The sequence below is a fragment of the Musca vetustissima genome, unplaced genomic scaffold (genome assembly GCF_032173495.1).
Source record: "Musca vetustissima isolate MV318-11 ecotype Yass unplaced genomic scaffold, APGP_CSIRO_Mvet_v1 utg39613, whole genome shotgun sequence".
In the NCBI taxonomy this organism is placed as follows: domain Eukaryota; kingdom Metazoa; phylum Arthropoda; class Insecta; order Diptera; family Muscidae; genus Musca; species Musca vetustissima.
The window spans coordinates 134214-154128 of NW_026875038.1; the positions used below are offsets into that span (position 1 = coordinate 134214).

General features: G+C 37.4%; 2 protein-coding genes across 2 annotated transcripts; one reads left to right on the forward strand and one right to left on the reverse strand.

The window, feature by feature from the left end:
* Positions 1-4575: 4575 nt before the first annotated feature.
* On the reverse strand, positions 4576-10512 carry LOC133337548 (mannose-1-phosphate guanyltransferase alpha-like). Its single transcript, XM_061545766.1, has 6 exons — positions 10468-10512; positions 9635-10402; positions 7548-7684; positions 7359-7479; positions 7107-7250; positions 4576-4728 (listed from the first exon to the last, which is right to left on the reverse strand). Exons 1-6 carry the CDS (start codon positions 10505-10507, stop codon positions 4628-4630), a joined length of 1311 nt encoding a protein of 436 aa, XP_061401750.1. The 5' UTR covers positions 10508-10512; the 3' UTR covers positions 4576-4627.
* A 2922-nt stretch (positions 10513-13434) lies between these two features.
* On the forward strand, positions 13435-19887 carry LOC133337550 (importin-11-like). The gene is made up of 3 exons (XM_061545768.1): positions 13435-13520; positions 13662-15768; positions 18858-19887. The coding sequence occupies exons 2-3, from the start codon at positions 13681-13683 to the stop codon at positions 19881-19883; spliced, it is 3114 nt and encodes a 1037-aa protein (XP_061401752.1). The 5' UTR covers positions 13435-13520; positions 13662-13680; the 3' UTR covers positions 19884-19887.
* The last annotated feature ends 28 nt before the right edge of the window (positions 19888-19915 follow it).

Here is a 19915-nt window from a genome sequence, read left to right on the forward strand (position 1 = left end):
TCTCCCCTAGGGGGTAATTTTTGCCTTTTGCCTGGTAATGATAACTATAGTTGATGTTATTGTTGTTTTTCTTCTTCTTCTTTCTTTCTTTTTTTATTATTTTTGTACAATGACGATGATCATAAAACCTGGGTTGCACTTGTAGATCCTCTTAATTAAAGGTTTTCGTAGGAAAAAACCTTAATTTCTCGTTTACTTTACTGTTGTTTTTGTTGTTGGCTGTGTACGTTTTTTACAACTCTGCTTTATTATTTTCTTCTTCTTTCCGAATTGTTGTGGCTTTGAAACTTTTCACTTGTTTTCTTTTTTACACAAATTTCACCACTTCATATATTTTTTTGGTATACAATTTGATTTTCTCTTCTAGCCAATATTAGCTTCAATTTGTTTTGAAATTAAAAATCTTAAGATTAATTCTAAATCCACTGTAAATTCACCGTCATCGAACTAGAATTTAACCGTTTTCTCTATTTTATTGTATATATTTTTTGCTTCTTCTTCCTCTATACACGCTAAAAACACTTCATCTGTCAGTTTATCTGTCAGTAGAGTAGTTGGCTGACTTGTTGATAACTCCACGAACTCTCTTCAATAACTAACTAACCGTTGAGCATGAGAAATATCATTAACCAACCATGGAAAACGTACGTATATCTAATTTAGCGTTTACCTTTCTACCACCTACATATCTACCTGTTGACGTACCCACACACATACACACCTGGAGAGAGACTCATTAATGTTTTTGAAAAGCTTGTGAGTATGAAAAATGTGTGTTTTATTTTTTTTGAGATAAGACAGTCTTAAGAGAAGAGATCCAATTGCATTCTCTTTGTGGTCATAATTCTCACTTCAAGAACAGGTGTGTTGAGAAGAGGTTAATAATTGTTTTCTTTGCCACAGCAAACAAAATATCACAGTGAGTGTTGCCAACTGCAGCTTTGTCGTATCTGTGATGGTCAGTGTTGCCAAATTTTTATTGAAAAAATGCTAGAATATGTTTTAAAGAAAGAAGAAAAGAAACTATAAAAATTAGTAAATGTGCCAGAAAAATGCTAAAAAAAATAATATAATAAAATGTTTTTATAGTTAACTAGCTGACCCCGCAAACGTTTTTTTTTTTTTTTTTTTTTGCCTTAGTTATAGGTATATTTCATTAAAAACCAGTAAGGAAAGTAGTAAAGTCGGTGTAAAGTCAGTGATGTCTAAAGTCATGTATATTTAAAGTCGCGTGAGTGACCGCTCTTTTGTGGCTTTTATCTCAAAAGTTAAAAACTAGAGGCTCTCAATTTTTTTACCACTGATAGTACTCCTAAAGTTCTACAAAAAAGTAATAAGGGAGAATTGTGAAAAATGTAATTGTTTTCGATTTATTTAAGATTTATAATTTGATTTTGCCTCTGAAGTGACTGTAAGTGACTGCGGAAGTGCCCATATCTGATAAACATGAGGATTTTGATGCACCATTTACTTCAAATCGGACGAAAATATTTATAAAAGTTATATCGTAATCTATGCCGATTTCATCGAAACTTGTCACCGAATATCGGCCACATTTTGAGTTCTTTGTGCATCATTTACTTAAAATCAAGAGAGAATATTTATGGTGGCTCTATCCAAATTTGAACCGATTTCAATTAAACTTTCCACATACTAGCTTGTATAAACTATATAACTTTGGGTATTTGGTGCACCTTTTACTTAAAATCTGACGAAACTATATATAGGAACTATATCTAAATCTGAACCGATTTCAATAAAACTTGCCACACGTTATCTCATAATAACTTCCATAAGTTGTGCAAAATTTTGTGCCAATCGGACCCACCTGAGGAATTCGGTGCAGCATTTATATCTAACTTCTAGGTTATACTAAGTTCAGTACGAAAGATATATGTGGACTTTGGTGAACCATTTACATTAAATCGGACGAAAATGTATATAGGAGCTATATCTAAATTTGGACCGATATTCAGGAAACTCAACACACATCATTCTAGACCTAATTCACTACGCTATGCCAAATTTCGTGCAAATCGAAAGATATTAAGATTTATTTTAAAACACATAGATATACTGTACTAAAAATAAAAAATTGTTGCATACAATTTTTTCCATAAATAATAGTTTTTATAAAAAAAATTGACTTTGAAGTGGCCATGTAATTGAAACTTCATGTAATTATTTACTGTACTGCAATATAAGGGTGGCGTAGGGGATGATAGGTACCAAGCAACGGCTCTAATTGGCTTTGACATGGCGAAGCCCAGGCTTATTTTGGTCCCTCTTTCATCTCAATTGTGGACACTGACCTCCCCGCGGTGTCGACTGGGTAGCTATTTTTATCACCCCTTGAAATAGTGATCTGATATGTGCCGCGAGTTCACCCATAAGAACTATAAAAAATGGGTTGAGACGTCGGGTTAGTTGCCCATACTCGGAAAACCCCTCCTACTATGAAAAAGCAAAGAAAAAGAAAACCAAACCTCCCTAATGTTGACGACCCCCGCAAACGTATAAAGGACCACGATCTGCGAATCTGCACTAGGAATGTGAGCACGTTGTACAGAACAGTCGCAGTTTTCGCTTTGGCGGATATGCTCAGTAAGTACAAAGCCGATATTATTGCCTTACAGGAAAAACGATGGAAAGGGAGAGGTGTAAGCAATTCAGACGATTACGCACTGCGTCGACGGTGAATATCGACGTCGAATGAACCATGAGTTGTACCAACTATACTCGGGCATCGGCATTGTTAGACGTATTGTGCGGCAGCGACTACGTTGGCTAGGTCATGTTGTGAGAATGGATGAAGATGGTTCACGCAGAATGGGAAGGCCACGAATAAGACGGAAAGATCAAATTGGAGAAACTGTGCAAAAGACCGACGCGCCTGGAAATCTTTTTTAAGCTCGGCTTATGAAACGAAAGTTCTGTCACAAGCTAGCTAAGCATAGGTTTGTAACAGGCAAAAGGAATCGAGATAGATCCAAAATTGCTTTTGAGAATATGCATAGAATCACTTACTGAGTCGGTTTATACATGTCCGTCTGTCTGTCCGTCCATGTATTTTTGTGAACAAAGTACAGGTCGCATATAGGTCACTTATTTGGCCCAAGGACGAACCCTATTGAAATTCAGATTTAGATAAAGCTCCCATATATAAATTCGTCCGATTTTATGTAAATCGATTGAGACAATATTTTCTCCCATATATAGTTTCATCCGATTTTATGTAAATGTAGCACCATACTGCCTATATTGGTCCGATTGAGACCACACAGAGTACTGAGGCATGTGTGTTAAGTTTTGCTGAAATCGGTTCAGATTTATATATAGCTCACATATATAGTTTCGTCCGACTTTATGCAATGGAGCACTACAGATTGCCATCCGGTAAGTTTTGTTGAAATCGGTTCAGATGTAGATATAGTACCTTCATATATTTTTGTCCGATTTTATGCAAATAGTGGAGCCAATGTCTGTTCGCTTTACATGAAATATTACATAGCATATTGGATTGAAGATATTTCAGGTTAAGATATAGCTTCCATAGATATTTTCATCCGATATTACCAAAATGATGTACCAAATAACTAAAATTTATCCGCTTAGGACGAATTAGTGCACAACGTACCAAATCAAACCTAAAATAACGTGGTTTTTGTCTGGTCGCTCTAGAGGCAACAAATATGACCGGAACAAAACGAGAAAGGGAATCTGGAGAAATAATAAGCATGACTTTTTTGATGAAGATTTGTCAATGTTTAGCGGGTCAAATGGACCCAGACTTTTTTTGTGAAAAATTACAAAATTTATATTCTATAGCATATATGTAGATCCTCCCCTGAAGGACATAAACCCGAGAAGTTGATAGTATATCCAAGAGGAGTAATTGACATTTAAATTGATACCAATTATGATCATGAAACGTTGAGCTTAGTGGTGTTTGTGTACGGTATCCGCTCACTGGTTTTATAATCGAAGTGGTTGTAGTTTGGCATCCCTTGTTCTTGGCGAATGAAAAACTTCTTTGCAGCAAATTGTTAATAGAACTCTATGTTTTTACAATGTCCCATATGAAGTTCCGATCCCGTATAAATTCCCTGCACCATTTTATGTATTTTTATGATGCAGCCTCATTTCTCAAGGGATGTCGGATGCTTTTCGTATTTAGACAGAAAATGTTTATTATCTGGCAATATTTTAGCATAGCTTCCATGAATGGCTCAGCCTCATTTCTCATGGTTTTTCGGAGTTTTTTCGTGTTTTGGTATAAAATGTTTATATAAGTCAATATTTTGACATGACCCACAAGTTCGCTGTTCGGTCCTAGTCATAGTATAAACAAACTTGGTAGAGTTTTTACAAATCGGTTTTATATGGTGGAGGGTATAACAAGTTCACCGCAGCAGTATTTATAAAAAATGTATTTTTAATGGATTTTATTTATAAAGTTTATTTTCAATTGTGTAAAATAGTTTATAGTACATAATACAAATACAAAATAATAAAACAAATTCTAAAAAAACTGCACAATAAAGACACACACAACATCAGTGTAAGCAAAATATTACATTGTATAATGGCAAATAATAATTAGGTTATTGTTGTTGTTTTTATTATTTTATAAAATGATTTCATTTTTAAAACTACGACTCAGTTCTTTGTGCGGCAATACAATGCTATTTAATAGGATCTTCTCCGAAGGCACTTGTACGAAACATCCTAGAAAGAAAAAGGAAAAAAATCAAAACATAATAAAATAATGAATTTAAAATTTGGGAAAAAGTATTAAATTTTTTATAATTTTTAATTTTAAAAATAACATTAACATTTCGATAATATCAAAAGTTAAAAATTTAATATTTATCCGTATTTGGGACAACACCCGCAGTTATAATTAATGTAAATATTTTCTTTCAACATATTTTGTTAACATTTAATTACTAAGTAAAAATGTTGATAAAGATAATATTTTTAATATCATTAACCTTGAATATAACCATGGTAGGAAAATAACCTATTATGAAATAATGTGAGTTAAATTCTACTATTTTAAATATTCCCGAAAAATAAAAATGTTCATTATTTTAAATAGACATATTTCAATACCATCGAGAATTGGCTTCCTGGGATCTTTGACAAAGATATGGGCTTTATACCAAACGACGTACTGTTGGCGATTTTCAGACCTGCCTGAAAGGCCTGTTGGTTGTTATCGTCGCCTCTAGAGGTTGACGCATGTTACTTTGGACATCTCCCTAAATCTATCCTAACGTGCCTGAATGGAATAAGGCTGTCCATTGCAGGTGTTAGAGACACTAACACTGGTATGATTTTCGCCTTCTTATGAAGATGATCTACAGATGTCGTGACGAAGCATGTTCTTTGGGTGACATCTGGCAGGTCTGAGTGACCTTTCAATACGCCCCGTAAACCACTTACAATCGCAAACCAATGGGACCGCATACCACACCACCAACCGGCCAATTGCATTAAAAAATGTCATCAAAGTTAACACTCCAAATACTGCCGGCCAGAGATTTGAGTATGGTTCCCGAATATATCATTCAAACGGAATTGTTCTACTACCTGGACGATTACATACATATGAATAAATGTTGTTCAGGTCTAATGGATCTGCTCATCTAGCAGTTCACTACCGTACGTTTCGACCTCCCTCTCTTAATGAAGATAGAGAAGATATATCCTATATGGAGGAAGTCTGCTCATATAAATATAGTCTGGATTTAACCGACGATAACAACCAAACAGGTACTGTATCGAGTTTTGAATGCGGACTGGCGGGAATATTTCTTTTAAAGATGTCAAAAAGGTCTCTTTGTAGCGCCCCAAGTGCTGCCGCCCAGCGACTTGAGGACCTTGGTTGTACTTCCCAACTTATCGCAAATATGTGTGGCTTGGCAAACGACAGGAAAGCCGGGAGCTACATTTCAGCCGTTCATGTGGTCCGGACCAACGACTTAAGGACTCTTATGGCAAATAACTGTGGCTTGGGTAAACGACAGGGAAAGACTGTCAAAAAATACACCGAATATCTATGGGTAATTGATGCCCGGAATCTGTTCTGCATTCAACCACCCAAGTGGTATGGTCCGGAAGGTAGAGGTTGTACAATTCTGCAAAAATCACAACAACTTAGGGAACATCCTGTCACTCTACGAGTCGTCCACTTTGTATTTCTTAATTCCACATACGGCAGGCGTTCACACATATATCGTTATAGTAAACGATATCGTCTGGCGTCTTTGAACATGCTCTTCTGTATTCCTTTGTTGCTCCTACGCACGACGCTGTGGATTCTAACGTCTATGAGCATGCTCTGCAGCATCTCTATGTTGCTCCTCTCCACGATACAGTGTGTCCTGACCTCTATGAGTATGCTCTGCAGTATTCCTCTGTTGTTCATCCTGATGATACAGTGGGTCATGACCTCTATGAGCATGCTATTTAGTATTCCTCTGTTGCTCCTCATCATGATTCACTAGGACCTGGCGCCAAATAACATGATCAACAGTATTCCTTAGTTGTTCCTGGTTACGATATATAGAATTCTGTCTTCGTTGAGAATGCGCGGCTGTATTTCTTTCTTGCTCTTACCTGCGATACAACTCATTATGTCGTCTACGTGCGTGTTCGATAGTTTTCCTTAAGTGTTCCGCTATACGGAATTCGGAATGGTTTTGCCGGCGCGTCCTCCTCCATTCTGTGCCATATGATCGTCGAATATTTTTCGTAGTCTCGCCTTCTTGCAGCAGATTCCTAACAACGCGTCGGCGTGTGGCAACACATTGCGTGTTTGCGTGTTCTTGGCATATTGTTCGTGTTTTAGGTTTGAAGTTCATAACGTTACTGATATTGTAACTTTTAGGAGTAAGTTTTTTGGTCCTTGAAATTTCAGGAATCGTACGACGAAGACGTTCATTGGCCAGTGCAACTTCCAGTAATATATACTATTTTGACTTGGAAGGATGACGTTCCAGCCAAGTCTAATTTATGGCACCATGTAGTTTCTAATTTCAGTTTGATAATCTCTGTTCGCTCATGCTCATAGTATTCACCTTTTCCATCTGTACACTCACCTAAAATGGTTATTGATGGATTCAATTTCCCCTCCTTATTGAACAGCGGTGGATTTTCCATTTTGGCAAAAGGTTTATTTGGATCTGGATCACTGGGTGTACCCTCAACTCGTGACCATTGGCCGATTGTTGAACCACGACCAACTGAAAAAGAGGAAACAATAACAAAACACAAAAAATAAATTAAAATAGATAGAAGAAAAATACCCCCAAAAACTGTTTCGTTTTCCCCTTTATGCTTGTATGACTCACCGATTGAATGTAATATCAATGTGTGATCTTTGATAACGGCATTTTCTAAAATGATTGATTCACGTATTCTAACACCTGGCCCAATGGTGACGCCAGGGCCAATTGATACATTTGGTCCCAACTAAAAAGTTGTAAAAATTGGTTAATAATTTTTTTTAGATAAAAAGTTTTATTTTTAATTCTACATACCACAGCTGTGTGATGTACCGTTGCACTGGGATGTATATGCACATCGGGATATATGGTACATATAAGATTTCCATCACCTTCCGCATGTTTTACACCGGCATTTGCCAAACGTTCGGGGTGGGTTTTACGGTATAATTCTGCAAATTGAAAATACAGAAGAAGTTAAATAAAAGGAAGACGGTAATGGGTTGATCGAACTTATTCCTATATATAAAAATACATTTATCGTATATATAAGCAATATAATTTTTTTTCAGAAGATTTCATAATATCAATTTTCTTAAGGGGCATTGAAATACAGTCTCTGGTTCTGCCACCTCTGTATCCAAATTCAGAAAATTTGAAATCTGAGTAGCCCAATGTTAGCAGTTGAATTGGTGCAACATTTCGCGTGGGCCTAGTCCACATGCTGTCAATAAGAAATGGGGAAGTTGCTCCATTCTGATTTTAGCTGAGCTACAACTCGTGTTGGTCTAGGCTGCTACTTCATCTCTTATGTTATGGATGGTGAATGGACTCAGTGTATATAATTCATACAAAATTGTTTTAATATCTGGGAGAGTGTATCTGTATTAATGTCATTCAGATCTGTCCCAACAAACCAAAAGTATTGAGAATAATATTATATTAAGCTTACCAAGACAAGCATTAAGCTTGAAAAAGTCTTGAGAAAATCTTGAGAAATGTTTATAAATAATTGTAGAAAAATCAAAACGGAACCCTTATGATACAATTACTTGTGTAATATTACTAAAAGCTTATTCTTGCAATTGTAGAATAAGCTTACAAATGTAATATTATATTAAAGCTTATTTTTTCAATTGTAGAATAAGCTTACAAATGTAATATTATCTTAACTAGTGTGTATATAAGCTTACTCATCTCAATATTTTTATAAGCTTGATAATAATAATGCAATTCATTATTCATGTGTTAATTCAAATTTTAGTTGCACAGCTAAAAGTTAAAATTATAGTAAAAAGAAATTATAGTTAATATAGTAAAAAAATAGTTTCATATTTCATTTGGATTTTTTTTTTTTAATTTATAAATATTTCGAAGCTTGCCCCGATTTTTGGCAAATTGAAAAAAATGTGCGGGTGTCCTTTATAAATAGGTCTTCAGTGATCCCAATAGACAATGCTGCACCTATAAATATTAAAAATATTAATAACATTGTATTTAAATTTTGTATTTTTTTAATTTTTTACTTACTTTTTATTGCCATTGTTGTGCACAGATTTCTAACACTTTTCTTTTTATCACTCCATGAAAATGCACGTCCGTCCGCTCGCTTAACAAACTTTGCAATTAATTTACAGACAAAACAAAACAACACAAATTCCATGAAAATAACTAACGGTACCAGTTTATAGCTGACGCGTGGGCAAACGACGACAGCGTCGATTAAAAAACTATTGAGAATAAGAAGGTTTTCTCAATCGTCAGATTGAATTATACTTGAGAAACAATTGTGTACAACAATAGTTTCTCAAGCATAGTTGAGAATTGCTTGTGAATTCACATTTAAAAAACTATTGAGAATAATAATTTTTTCTCAATAGTCAGATTTCTTTAACAACACTTGAGAAACATTTGTGTACAACAATAGTTTCTCAAGCATAGTTGAAAACTGTTTGTGAATTCACATTTTAACAACATTTTTTCAATATTACTAAAAAAAAGCTTAAGAACAACTGTTATTATAAGCTTGTTCTCAAGTGGTATTGAGATTTGATTACTGAATGGTATGTTGGGGTCTGATATAATTCTGTTGATCTAGAGATTGAAACAAGTAACTTTGGGCATCTCTCTCTTTAGATCATGAAGATCTCATTTAACGTCTCTGGGTGTTACAGACAATAACTTCCACTGGACTTTTGTGAAAATAACCTTGTTGCAGTTCTCAAGGCGGCATGGCGGTCCACACTAGAAAATTTTTTCAAACACCCACAATTGCTTCCCTGATTTACATTATTTAGACCAGCTGATTTAATTAACATTACGTTGCTGCCACTGTCAAGACTCCTTTTATCATATAAAGTTCTTAAATTAATTCCAAAAATAAGTTAAAAAAATCAACTCACCTAAATAGTGACGATTAGCATATATCGCCGAACCGGCTGTCTTCAGCTGGGACCACCAATTTGGCACTGTCATGGCGAACAATTTATCCGTTCCCGCCAATGGTGTTAATACCTCCTGCTCCCATTGTATATGACCCTGATCTTTGCCATTACCATTACTACCACCAATACCAACATAATTTGTTCCATTATATTCCTGCACCCTGGAATGGAATATCTCTGCCAGTTTACCAAATATTTCCATTGAACACACATACACCCCGCAATTGATAAACGTCGATACATATGAACTTGGCTTTTCCACATAATGAGAGACGGCACCCGTTTCACGATCAAATACCAAACAACCATAGTGTACAGCTTGCTGACGTGTTGCTTCTGTACTCATAATGGTCACCAGAGCTGTATCCGGACGTTGACGATGGAAATTGTACAGTTCCTGCAATGGGAAATCGGCACAGACATCACCATTCAGGACAAAGAATGCTTTCGGATTGCCAGCTCTGATTTGATCGCGGAAATGATACATGCCTCCCGCCGTACCCAATGAGGTGAACTCTTGCAGGTAGCGTATATTGATGCTATACAAGTTCTGCATATCGGTCACAAAGTTCTCCATTTGGGTTTGTGGATAATAGCCAATGATGAGAATTTCTTTTAGTTCGGGCAAACGCAGACATGCCTCGATGTGATGTTGAATAATGGGACGACCGGCAACGGGGAATAAGGGCTTTGGGGTATCCAATGACAATGGACGAAAACGGGTACCTAAAAAATATTTTTGTAAACGGAGCCTTTGAGTAATACAATTTCATTGGGTGGAAAATGTTTACCTTTTTGTGGCCCTCCAATAAGTATGACAGCCTTAATCATTTCTAGATATTTAATTGATTTTTTTGTGTTATAGAGTAATGAAATATTTGTGCAACTTGGATACGTGGTATTTAATTACCCGGTGTGTTATCTTTTCCGTCGACAATCGACCGACCGAATGTACGTTCAATTCTATTTGTTTTGATTTCTTTTTATCTCCTCTTTCTCTTTAGAACAATTTCGAAAGAAGGAAGAAGAATGAAACGTCGATAAAGTTGCAGAATAATAACAAAAATGCCAATGGGTGGTAGGGATAACTAAATCGGGGTTATAACGTTTGGTTTGTTCCCGTACTGCAAGAATCTACTAATTTTTAAAATTTTTTCCGATATCATAAAAAAATGTTATCGTAGTAAAAAATTTTACATTCTTGCAGGTTCTGGATCAGACCAGTTATCGCGGTCACATTCGATGTTCGTTAAAAGGTATGCATTCGATATGTACATCGAGGTGCCACTAAAAATCGAAAAAAAATTGAGGTTAAGTTCGTCCAACATGAGAACAAAATTATAGTACATTTACATTGCACCGGATCAGTGGATCTAAATAATCAATTCCATTAGTCTGCTTTTCCACAGGCAAATTTTTATTTGGCAAATACTGAGTTTGTAGGCGAGAGGGGTGCGAGTAAGAAAAACAAAAATTTGCCTGTTCAGAATTTGCCGTACACGCAAATTCTGCTTTGCTCTGTTCGTTGAAAACAATTTTGTTGACATTTTCTTTTGAACCTATTCGCTTTACTGACACACAGCCGGCTTTTGTTTACAAACCTGTTGCTTTAATTTGTGCAAGTGAAATTTAATTTTTAATTTTTGCAATTTATGTAATAAAATATATAAAAAATAAATAAAATATTAAAAAAAATCTTTAAAATGCAAACACTTTTGACTTTTATTTTCTTTCTTTTGTATTTTGATTCGCAAATTTCGCAAAGAAAAATTTGCTATGGAAAACAAAGCGAAAATTTCAAAAGAGAAAACAAAAAAATTGACAAATAAAAATCTGCCTGTGGAAAAGCAGACTTAAATAATATCAAACAAATTTCATTAAAGGAGTTAAAAGTACGTTAACATTATACCGGATTTATAACATGTGCTGTTTTAGTGCCAGTTCGGTTAAAATAATGGGTGTACCGATAGTAGGGACTATACTAAAAAGTAGACCGATGTCGATTTTTATTAGAGTGATTTGTTACCCAATGGGAAATCAATGTACCGAATTACAGCCAATTCGGTTAAAAAAATGTACCAAATATCTCAAAAATGAACAGATTTTGATAATTTTAATAAATTATAGTCAATTTGTTTGAAAAACGTGTCCAAACTCCCCAGAAAATTTGAAAATACTGAATAATGAGGATTATTCTTTTATGGGATCTACCCTTAAAAGTGAACTAAGTTAGTTAAATTTTTTATTATTAGTTTTATTTGTATCACCGAATATTAGGGGGTGTCGTCGGTCATCGTCAACGAATTTTATTTTGATCAGGAATATATGTTTATTATATGGAGTCTCTGGTTAAAATGCCGAGGTATAACAAATTTAACATACACTCCACCCGTTTAAATTCTGACGGAATATGACCTCTGGACGGAATATGACCACACATGAATGGCGTCCGCACATATGGTTGGTCTTCTTTATACCATCGAACAGCTTGGCATTGTTGACGGTATCGAGGTTAAGAGCCAGCATAATAGTTCGGAATCCATGTATAATTATGTTAACTACTCTACTCCGGGTTCGCCCAGTTGCTTAAGAATTGCCATGTATATTCTGTCCGATCCCAGCGATTTTTTGATGACATTTGTAACATCTTCATTCGTAAATTGTGGCGGTAACCCCTCGGTTGATTGGGTATTATACGACATAGCACACCTCTATTCGCATTATCACTTTCGGAGTGCTCTTGAAACTACTTGTTAAGAAAGCAAGTGCTCTTCCGGTATGTCAGAGTTATATTAAATCCTTATGTTGTCTTTTCTTCCAGGGTTCGGAAATAACATGAATGTCTTATTTATTTTTCCCTACTGTTCTGTTCCCGTACAACTACAACTTTTTACTACGATAACGAATTTTCCCTTATGTTATCGAAGAAAATAGTAAATTCTAGTAGATTCTTGCAGTACGGGAACAGACCATTATACTCGCATGCTGGCCAAGAGTAAGTTTGGGGTTAATACGAAGAAGCTCGTCATGTCCATTGGCAAATACTAGGAAATACTGCTGAGATGTTTGTTTTTACTTCGGATATACATCCATCAGAATGAGCTGGCCGGCAGCACTTTGACGCTAACAGAGAGACCTTGTAGATCTCCTATAAAGCAAAACACCCTTTCACTTAGAGACCATTGTCCATTGTGCTCACCCTGGATACCTGAAAAGAAAGGAGTAAAGGAAAGTGAAAAAGGAGAGATAGAGAAAGTCTAAAAGAGTGTAGAAAATTATTTATTTCAGCCATGTCAACATTTTAACAAAGATTAGGATATTCTTTGTGTCTATTCCGGAGAAGAAAGCTAGATTATCAATTTCATATTTGGCAAACTGTCTGTGTCTTCTGCTAATTAGCGATGGACACCTACAGAGTTTTAAGGCGAGAGAATTCTGATCAGACGGTTTTTAAAAACCTGCATCCATGTTTGCCCGTACGAGTAATTTTTTCCATTTGTATTCCCCTTGCCCCTCTCTCCCACAAACAAAGACTTGCCACAAGTAAACTCTTCAAAAGACTGAAAAAAGAAAAAAATACTGAATTTATGAACCACCCTGTTCCGCAGCAAGCAAATTCTAATAGGATTTGCAAATTTTTTGTTCGCCAACAAATTGACATCATTCTTTTCAATTTCGCACAACACTGAACATACCCCATTTGACAGTGTCATTGTTCGCCGACGTCTCTCGATTAGCATTTGGTTACAAAAATTTAGATTCTCACGATTATATTTCAATTTTTCCGTTTTCATTAGACCAATCAATATTATCGAAAAGGAGCCGTATTTGATGTTGAAAAAATGTAAGTCATCTCCCGAACACATTCCATTGTGAAAATTGTCCAATATCTGTGATTTTGTTAGCCACACCTTCCGGTTATTGATGCATTACGTTCGTCTTTTCATTTCGTCTTCCTTCTTTTTGTCGGTTGCAAACTTTGTAGCATTTTGCCATCCATCATAATGGATATGCAGCAACAAACACCGCCTCCTCTCTCACCAGAAGTAATGGTATGTCAGGCTTTACGAGCCGCTACCGACAGCAATCATGAGGTGGTACGCAAAGCTGAGGCCCAGCTGGTAGAATGGGAATCACAGACGGGGTTCTTTCCGACGTTAACACGTTTGTGCTTGGCTGCGGTGGGCGATCCGAATATTATCCAACAGCTGGATGTCAATGTCCGTTGGATGGCCGTGGTCTACCTGAAGAATGGCATTAATAAGTATTGGCGTAAGGGCATGCGTCAGGAATTGTCGCCGGAGGAAAAGCAGCAAATACGTGACCTGCTGCTGATGCATTTCTCGAACGAGCCCATTCCCCAGGTTTCATTGCAAATTGCGGTGCTGATGGCACGTATTGCACGCATAGACTGTCCGCACGATTGGCCACAACTGATGCCCGAACTGCTGAAGCGTATACAAGCATTCTCCGCCTCGAACACTGCTGGCTGTGAATCCCTGAAAAGCGGAGAACTACAACGGGTACTGCTGACGTTGCATCATGTCATTAAGGCCTTGGCATCGCGTCGCATATGGGGCGAGAGGAGAGTCTTCGAGGAGCTGACTAGCAACATCTATGAGTTTCTCTATCAAATGTGGGAAACGTACTGCACACTGTTCTTCCATCAGCTGAAAGATGGCCAGCCCATGTTGGCCAAAACCACGCTGGAGATTGCAGTGTTGTGTACTCGGATCTTGCGGAAGCTAACCATTTATGGTTATATGAAGCCACAAAACTTCCCTGTTTGCTTACAATTTGTAGAGAAGTTATTCGGACGCTTGAAGCAGTGCCTAAGTGTCCGCTACGAACTGCGCCAATTGAATGCCGACGAAAACTTGGTCAGCCTGCTGGAAAAGTTGATTTTGAAACAGATGAAAACCCTGCTGGAATTCCAAGATACACATGCCGTGGCCTTTAAGAATTTCGTACCCATGGCCCTGCAGTTCACATTCGATCATGTCTTCCATGTTAGTGCTTATCTGATATTCACCGAAAACGTCATAAATTTTCGCCAATTTGCCATACACTGTATCAATTTGATGAAGGGTCTAATGTCACCGTTCTATTGGCAGAAAATCGACAACTTCTTGGATAATGAAAATAGCCAGGACTTGGAGATACGTTCATCGCTGGAAACCTTTTTCACCGAGGAGCGCTTAAGTTATATTTGTGAGAAAATTATTACACATTATTTTATTCTGACACAAATCGAATTGGATTTATGGCTGGAGGATCCGGAGGAGTTTGCCCAAGATGATAGTGGTGGTGATACATGGAAATATGCGTTGAGGCCTTGTGTTGAGACTCTCTTTACGGTGTGCGTTACCAATTATCAAGCTCAAATGTCAGCAGAAGTTGTGAAATATGTACAGAAAGCTCAACAAATACAGCTGACAGCGGAATCGGATCTAAAAGATATCTTACTCAAAGATGCAATTTACAATGCAGCAGGGCAGGCTTCATTACATTTATTTAATGAACTCGATTTCGATGCCTGGTTTAGTGGTCAACTGTTGAATGAACTGAAAATCGATGCACTTAATTTTCGTATTCTAAGAAGACGTATCATATGGCTACTGGGCGAATGGGCTGGTGTTAATTTTTCGCGTAATCTACGACCCTTGGCATATGAGGCATGTTTACATCTTCTGCGACCAGCTGAAGATATGTCCATCCGTTTGGCAGCATCCAGTACATTATCCATATTAATATCTGATTTTGATTTTGCTCCCGAATCCTTCCTACCCTATTTGGAACCCTCGTTCAATGCTCTCTTCATTCTGTTGCGTGAAGCCAAAGAATGTGATACCAAAATGAAAGTATTGGCTATTATGTCATCGCTGGTGGAGAAAATGAGTGATAACATTGAACCCTATGCCGATAGTTTAATATCATATTTACCTCTGCTATGGAAAGAAAGCGAGGACTATAGTATGCTGCGGTGTGCTATCATCTGTACACTACAACAAGTTGTGAAAGCGATACGTGACATACCGGAGAAAATGCGTCCATTTTTGTATAGTGTGATTGCATTGAGTACTGATCTGCAGGTGAGTTGTGATGTAGTAGATGTATTGAGATGATGACGTAATGAATGCAATTTCATAATGTTTTTAACTTCTAGAGAAAGTTAGGAAGAAATTTTAATCATACAATGATAGTACTGATTGTGATGATTAAAGGGAACAGTTCATTATGTACAAGAGTGAAATCAAGAAGGTTGAACACAAGTTTTGGGTATGTTTTAGTGAGTTTAATTGATGGAGTTAACGATGCGGTCAGATTTTGTAAAGTAATATCTAAAGGACTATAAATTATTCAACAAGTATAAGAGCTAAATCAAGAAGGCTAAACGCAAGTCTTGGGTATGTTTTGTGAGTCGATTGAAGGAGTTAACGAAGCGATCATATTTCGTAAAGTAATATCTAAGGACCATAAACAATTCAAGAAGTAAAATATCGATATCATGAAGGCTAAAGGACCATAAACGAAGGTCTTGGGTATGATTTATTGAGTCAGTTGGTGGAGTTAACGAAGCGGTCAGATTATATCAAGTAACATATAAGGATCATAAATCCATAAGTAATATCAAACCAACTGATGGCACATTGACTACTTCTGGCAGGGGTATTCTTGACTTTTAATCGTTTACTCTTTTTCCCGGTTGTACGAAGAAAGGGATAACATGAAGGAAGAAGAAGTAGAGGTTAAAACTGGTAGCCCAAGTTGTAAATTGTTATGGGGTCTACCTCGGAGAAGGTTAGCATCCTCAAATCTACCAAAAATGAATGCCTTCTGTTAGGAAACATAGGACATCAGCAGAGTAGATGTTCGATTATTATTTATGTCAGCAATGCACCTGATAAAACTCCCACTCTGAAAACACTTTGGGCCAGAACCAGATAGCAAATGACCGGGTATATTTATCATACATATCGAATCTGAGGAAGGAGGTAAATTTTATCCCAAAAGCTGGGAATCCTAGAGAATGGGGAATAAAAACTAGAAAGACTGCTGGACCTCGAAATTAGGATCCCTTATGTCCGAGACAAGATCAGGCAGGTAGGCCATCTATGTGGGATTCCGTAACCGTGCATTTACCATTCCTTTAAGTGGACTGTATCGAACGCCTTGGACAGGCGTCCGTTTGAAGGTTCGTCACTGATTAAAGCCATTCTTCCCTGATACCATGTGTCTTTCTGATATATACAAGTCAATTGCTGCGACTGCTGGACCTCGAAATTAGGATCCCTTTTGTCCGAGACAATATCTGTTTGGTGTGTGCCGGTGAAGGCAGGTAGGCCATCTATGTAGGATTCCGTAACCGTGCATCTACCATTTTTTTACGTGGACTGTATCGAACGCCTTAGGCAGGCGTCCGTTTGAAGGTTCGTCTCTGATTAAAGCCATTCTTCCCTGATACCATGTGTCTTTCTGATATATACGAGCCAATTGCTGCGTATAGATGCCAACGTCGTAAGATGAAGCCTGCAATTATTAGTTCTAATGGTAGTACTTTCGTCAACAAAGCTGATCGGAGGCTATAGTCTGTGAATGACCAGTTACAATCTCTCTGGAGTTCTACTGGGAATAGTTTTGGCTATGAACCTAACCGTGGGTATAGTCTGACAGTTTGGGGCCTAAACCAAATTGATGGCTGTTGTTTTGTGCCCATATCAAGGGATAAAGCTTTGGCCCGACAGTGATATTTGTGATAAATTGGTACCTGCACTTCGGCGAGAGATTATTGATGTAACAGGTTGGCTGTTGATGAAAGTCATTTCCTGAAAATAATGGTAAAAAACGGAAAAAGGAAAATATATAAATTAAATGTTAGGAAATCGGATTTGAAAAGGGTAGCGGACGGACAATTGAATATATGGTGTGTGTCGTGAGGGCTTGCTCGCAGAAGGGGCACCTGTTTAGGGTTCCGGAGACAATGCGCTCTCGTATCCGGAACTTAGTTGGTCCAGAACAAGATCTGTTGTTGTAGGACTTTATTGCATCTGTAGCCATTTAAGATTCAAGACCACCCCACCACATGTCCAATATTAGGACATCAACTTAAGCCTGTATGTGGCCTGTTGTGCACTCCAGAGAAGGAAGAAATTTAGAAGAAGTCATCTTTGGATTTTAATTGTCCTAAATTTCTAGGAATTATGTTTTGTTTGTGAAGTCTTTCAGTTTTTTCCATTCAACCCCCCAAAGTCGATTATTTCACAAAAGTTGTTCGTTCCTAAAAAAATTCTAAAGTTTCGCTATCTTCCCCACACGCTCTACACCAGCTCCTTCCCTCGTATCCAATCTTGTGCAAGTGGGCCTGCAGCCCGTTATGTCCTTTGAGAATACCGGGCAGTCTGTTGATTTCCTAATTGTTTAGCATTAATATTTGTCTTACCCTCTTTTGGGTCTCCCCATAAAATTTTTGTGTTTTTCAAAGTCCACTCGATATTGCAAAGAATTTTGTGGGTTCCAATTGCCCCATAACCTCAGCTCTAGACGCGATGCACTAAAAATATTTTGACTACTAACCCACATAAAAATGCAATCGAGGCCGCTTAGAACAGGATCAAGGGACTGGACGAAATTAGTCGCTATAACTTACTTAGCTGGCTTGTTACAGAACGGTTGTTCCATAAGCCGAGCTTAAAAAAGATTTCCAAGCGCGTCGGTCTTGTGCGCAAGTCCACCAATTTGGAAGACCACGTTCCAAGATGTTGTTTTGTACTTGGTCTTTCCATCTAATTTGTGGCCTTCCCCTTCTACGGGAACCATCAGTAGGCTCATTTTTATATGCCTTTTGAGCTGGGGCATTTTCATTCATCCGCACAACATGGCCTAGCCACCGTAGTCGCTGCAGCTCAATACGACTGACTATTAGTCGCTATTAGCGATAGCAATTAAAGGACATAGCTTTTGTCAGGGATTTTTGGATAACGTCATTGGAGTAATCGGTTATTACTCCAATATAATGTTGGGGTTTATACAAATTTTCGTCTGTTTATATGTAAGGCTAGGTTCCGGAACAGAAGAAAGATTGATTAGAATTTAAATTTTATTTAAAAAGTGAAGCAATTTCTAATAATCCCTCTAAAATATATATTTTTAATAACCCCAATTTTTTCATAAATTTTTCCAGGAACCCTCTCATATATATCTCATCGAAGAAGGTCTCTCATTATGGGTAGCTGTTGTTGAAAATTCCACAAGCATGTCGGCGCCACTCATCGATCTATGTCGAAACATTATGCCGATCATCGAAATGTCATCGGAAAATCTACGTACTGTACTGGTGTTGATACAAGCCTATATCCTATTAGATGCCAATGCTTATTTGGAACGTTATGGACGTTCATTTGTCGACTTTTGTAATCGTATGTTTGACGATATACGTCCCGAGGGTATAATACTTATGGTGAAAGTATTGGAGATATGTTTGAAAACCGACACAACAAATGGTCTGGAATTGGTGCGGCCCGTTTTACCCTATATTTTCCGACAAGTTTATAGCAATAAAGATTTTCCTATGCTAATGGGAATGTACCTAACGATGGTGGCACGCGTTTTGCTCATAAGTCAACAGGTTTTCATGGAAGTCATACAGGAACTGCAACAACCAAATGCCTTGGAAACCATTCTAGATGTATGGATCACAAAAATGCCTTTGGTCACAGAATTGGAGAAAATCAAATTATTCTCGTTGGCCTTTTTATCGATATTTTCCAATAATCCCATATTGTTGGAACGTTTTCCCGCCATTATGCAAAATATTGGTGATGCTCTGTTCGAGGTGATGCGTGAAGATGACGATGGTCAACAACAGCCGTTGACTGATACAGACGCCAATGCGCCACAAGAAAACAAACCCGTGAAATATTGCGATTCATTGGTATTTGCCGATGAATATGATTTGGATACGAGTAGTTATTGTACCATGGATGATTTTGATTATAAAACCTATCACTATGATCGTTGCCGGCAGTTGTCATTAAAGGATCCGGTACACAAGATTGCTTTACCGCAATACATCGAATGGCAGTTGGGGAATTTACGTACCCAACTCGGCGATGAAGGATATCAGCAGCTAATGCGTACGGTGTACCCAGCCGTATTGGAAAGATTTTCTCAATTTGTTAATTTACAAATTAATTTCCCCATAAACTAGCAGCACTGAGGTGGCGGTGTCCACCACCATAC